The sequence below is a fragment of the Chrysochloris asiatica genome, unplaced genomic scaffold (genome assembly GCF_000296735.1).
Source record: "Chrysochloris asiatica unplaced genomic scaffold, ChrAsi1.0 scaffold00491, whole genome shotgun sequence".
NCBI classification, from domain to species: Eukaryota; Metazoa; Chordata; class Mammalia; order Afrosoricida; family Chrysochloridae; genus Chrysochloris; species Chrysochloris asiatica.
This window is the reverse complement of record NW_006409009.1, coordinates 78,165-82,295: the sequence shown is the minus strand read 5'-3', so window position 1 is coordinate 82,295 and position 4,131 is coordinate 78,165. Positions and strand designations below refer to the sequence as shown.

The 4,131-nt window shown below is 39.7% G+C and overlaps 1 protein-coding gene across 1 annotated transcript; it reads left to right on the top strand.

Moving 5' to 3' along the window:
- The first annotated feature begins 57 nt into the window (after positions 1-57).
- LOC102838208 (olfactory receptor 18-like) lies at positions 58-987 on the top strand. The gene has a single exon (XM_006877371.1). It carries the CDS (start codon positions 58-60, stop codon positions 985-987), a length of 930 nt encoding a protein of 309 aa, XP_006877433.1.
- Positions 988-4,131: the final 3,144 nt, after the last annotated feature.

The following is a 4,131-nucleotide window of genomic DNA, read 5'->3' as shown; positions in this document are numbered from 1 at the left end:
TGTTTCCTTTGAATAATCCTTTTTTGTTTTTCATTTTCCAAAAACTATCTCAGGCACATGGAGTCACAGAATCTAACAGGAGTCTCAGAATTCTTCCTTCTGGGCCTTTCTGAGGATCCAGAACTGCAACCCCTACTCTTTGAGCTGTTCCTGTCAATATACCTGATCACAGTGTGTGGAAACCTGCTCATCATACTGGCTGTCAGCTCTGATCCCCGTCTCCATACCCCCATGTACTTCTTCCTCTTCCACCTGTCCTTGGCTGACACTGGTTTCATTTCCACCACAGTCCCAAAGATGCTGGTGAACACCCACACACACAACAAATCCATAGCCTATGAGGCCTGCCTGATACAAGTGTCATTTTCTTATCTCTTTGCATGTCTGGACAGTATGTTCCTCACTGTGATGGCTTATGACCGGCTTGTTGCCATCTGTCACCCCCTTCACTACACAATTATCATGAACCCCCAACTCTGTGGTTTGCTAGTTTTTATATCTTTTCTTGTCAGCCTTCTGGACTCCCAGCTGCACTTGTCAATGGTGTCACAACTTACCTTCTGTTCAGATGTGGAAGTCCCTAGCATTTTTTGTGACCCTCCACAACTCCTCAACATTGCCTGTTCTGACACTTCCACTTATACCATACTAATGTATTTTTTTGGTGCTATCTTTGGTGGTATTCCAGTTTCTGGGATTCTTTTCTCTTACATTCGAATTATTTCCTCCATTCTGAGAGTCTCATCTTCAGGTGGGAGATATAAAGCCTTTTCCACTTGTATCTCTCACCTCTCAGTTGTTTGCTTATTTTATGGAACAGCACTTGGGGTGTACTTCAGTTCAACTGTTAAATCTTCTTCCAAAAAGGGTGCAGTAGCCTCAGTGATATACACTGTGGTTACCCCCATGCTGAACCCCTTCATCTACAGCCTGAGGAACAGGGACATAAAGAGAGCCCTATGGAGACTCCTCAGAAGAAAAACTTAATTTCAACTCATGTGCCATACTCACTGGTATGTGACTTGAATAAGATGGCAAGGATTAACATCTACAACCAGAAATCTTGCCTGTTTAATTTCAGAATTCTTGTAGCTATCATAGGTTCCAATGTTGAGTTTCCATACCTGAACACTGCTTCCTATGTCACATCTTTTATATGATACTGGGATTATTGTGGGATATGTCAGTTTATAGGATCAAATCCTATTATGGCCATGCCACTTTCTGTAGCTTATCTTCTATGATCCAGATTTACTGGTAAAATGCACAGTTCTATTTCTATGTATCTTTATTAATATCTATTATCTAGAGTTGAAGGTGCCATGTGAAAATGCATCTGTCTGGTTCCTAATCTTGACTTCATATTGAAATACCCTGGGAAGCTTAAAAGTATTAACGTTGGTTCCACCTCTACAGAATGTGATTTAAACAGCATGTGATTTGATCATAAGAGTTTCAAAGCAGCACAAGTACTTTTAACTTGCATCAAAGGTTAAATCTCAACTTTTTAGAATGTTCTTTCAATGATAACTAGTTTTTCCTGCATCTTTTTACTCCTTCAGAACAGATACTGGGGATCTCAAATTGATCAGAACTCATAAAAGGGAAACTTCTCCCTGTGTATCTCTTGAATTGGCTCTCTGACACATGGTGACTCCATTCACAATAGAAGAAAACACTTCCCCATCCTGCACTATCCCCATAATCAGCTGTGGATCAGACTATTGTGAACTACAGGGTGGTCACTGGATTATTTTTAGAAGTAGATTTCTTGGCTTTTCAATTTAGTTCACCTTAGTCTAGAATCTCTGATGGAACTTTTTCAAATTTCTGACAACATACAAGCCTCTACTAATAGGTGCTGACTGTACATTAGGTACATTGGTTTAGAACCAAGCCTGTCTTCCAAATGGAAGGTGAAAATGCTTCCAATGAGCCTCGGCCCTGAACACTGTGAAGTTGTCCATATGTGTTTTTTCGTACACTATTCTTTCTCCAAATTCACCTTTTCATACATTGTGATGCTTGACAAGAAAGAGGAGTATATTTAAACCACTGTTCTGATTTCCCATCTGATTTTCTTGTTAGGTTCTCTCAATAATTATCAGTAAAGGTCACTACACTCAAATAAACTTGACATTCTTTATTTTAGTTTCCTTAACCTTTGGTGTGGTAGCTTCTCTCTCCAATCTTTTTATTTCTGCATTACTGTTTTTATCCTGTTAGTCTTTATATAATTAATTTACCAACATCCTATATTAAATGTTCTTCATGTTGTATTCATTCCAGAAATTCTGAAGAGGTTAATCTTATTTACTGTGATGTTGCACAATATACAAAAAGTCTTTCTGTTTAACCTCCTCTTCTCTAATTGTGGTAAAGAAACCACTCATCTGAGAGAGGGGTTAACAGGAGGCAATTTAAAAATAACTGATTGTAAATGTGTTTAGTATATAAAAATGGGTCAATGAGTGGTGCCCACAAGGAAGGCCAATAGAATAGTTCAACTACCATAGTTTTATGGAAAATATACACATTTCCATATTGTACAAATTCTCATGTATTATTTTCAAAAGCACACTATATCAATACTTTTGCATGTTGATGACTTCATTTATTTTTTTTTTTTCTATCCAAAGAGTTTAATCTTAGTTTTCATCATGGTTTCTGTTGACATGGAAGTCTCTTCTAAAAGCAGGCCTTACCTGTCAACTATAGAGTTTCTACAGCTCCCCTTTACCTGCTATGGGCTTCTTCCTTGTTTTGCAAACTGCTTTCTACAATGCTGGGATAAATCACTTTTTCTAATTCAGCAACTGCTTGCCAGGGCAGCAGGTTCCAGGTTAAGAGGTCACAGGTAATCAAAAACTAGGTTGGAGGGACCACTGAGTCAAGTGAGGTCAGCACACTAATGCCACATGCATTCTTCCCACAATCAGGCTGGTTGACCACAGAGCTCAGGCCATTTTAATGTATTTTCCTCAGGGCCAACATGAAAGTCACATATGCAGAGAGGTCATGTGATTCTTTCTTTGGATTGTTGTTGCTATGTACCATGGAGTCAGTTCCCACTCATAGTGACCCTGCATAGGGTTTCTGAGGCTGTAAGTCTTTACAGGAGCAGAAAGCCTCATCTTTCTCCATGGAAGAGCTGGTAGTTTCGAACTGCTGACCATAAGATTAGCAGCCCGATTCATAACCACAGGCTACCAAAGCTCCTTTGGATTGTTGCTGTTGTTAAGTACCGTCGAGTCAATCCTGACCCATAGCAACCCTGTATAGGGTTTCTGAGGAACAGCTGGTGAGCTTGAACCACCAACCTTGGAGTTCAAACGGCTTTGCAGTCTGCATTAACACACAGCACCACACCAGGACTCCTCCTTTGGATTAAAGAGGTCCAATTGGCAATGGAGGCTCCCCACAGAGTCAGGAAAATACATTCCTACCCTCCAGGTGTACCCGCATTGTTCTATCACCAGGTTTCACAAGGGGCTAACACCAACTTACCTGAATGAACATGGGTGATGGTCCCATCTTGTTACAAAATCAACCTGTACTTAGTTGTGCTTAGGTTGTGCATGACTCTGCCTAACACTTCACCCATCTCCAGCACACATACCTGAGTACAGGTCTACTATAAGAAATTGCAGTACTTTCAGGTCTAGCAATAAGCTTCCCAAGAGCACATAGAAGTAGCTTCAATTGTTTATTTTGCAAGTACCCAGGTATTGTCAAACTCAATCCATGATTTTCTGACCATGACTCATATTTCTATTATTAAAATAAGATCAGAAGGACATTTATGGGCTAAGGAAAGAGGATGAATGAAGTTGAAAATTCACTTCTTGTAATATCAAAAGACATATGTGGTATATCCATGGATCCAACCACCACTCCTTCTCTGTTTGCTGTACTATGTTGGCTGTGTGCTGCTGGGACTCTAGAAGCTATGTCACTGGTATTTTCAATACCAACATTGTAACCCATAGTAGACAAGTTTTAGATAAGCTTCCAGAGTGAAACAGACTACAAAGAGGAAGAGAAAAATAACTTCCAAATATTTGATCACTGAAAACTTAGGAATGAATACCAGTGGAACACTGTCTGATTATGTTGTTGTTGTTGTTGTTG

Excerpts from the sequence above, each read along its gene's own strand:
- LOC102838208 (XM_006877371.1), top strand. The coding sequence starts at position 58 with ATGGAGTCACAGAATCTAACAGGAGTCTCAGAATTCTTCCTTCTGGGC.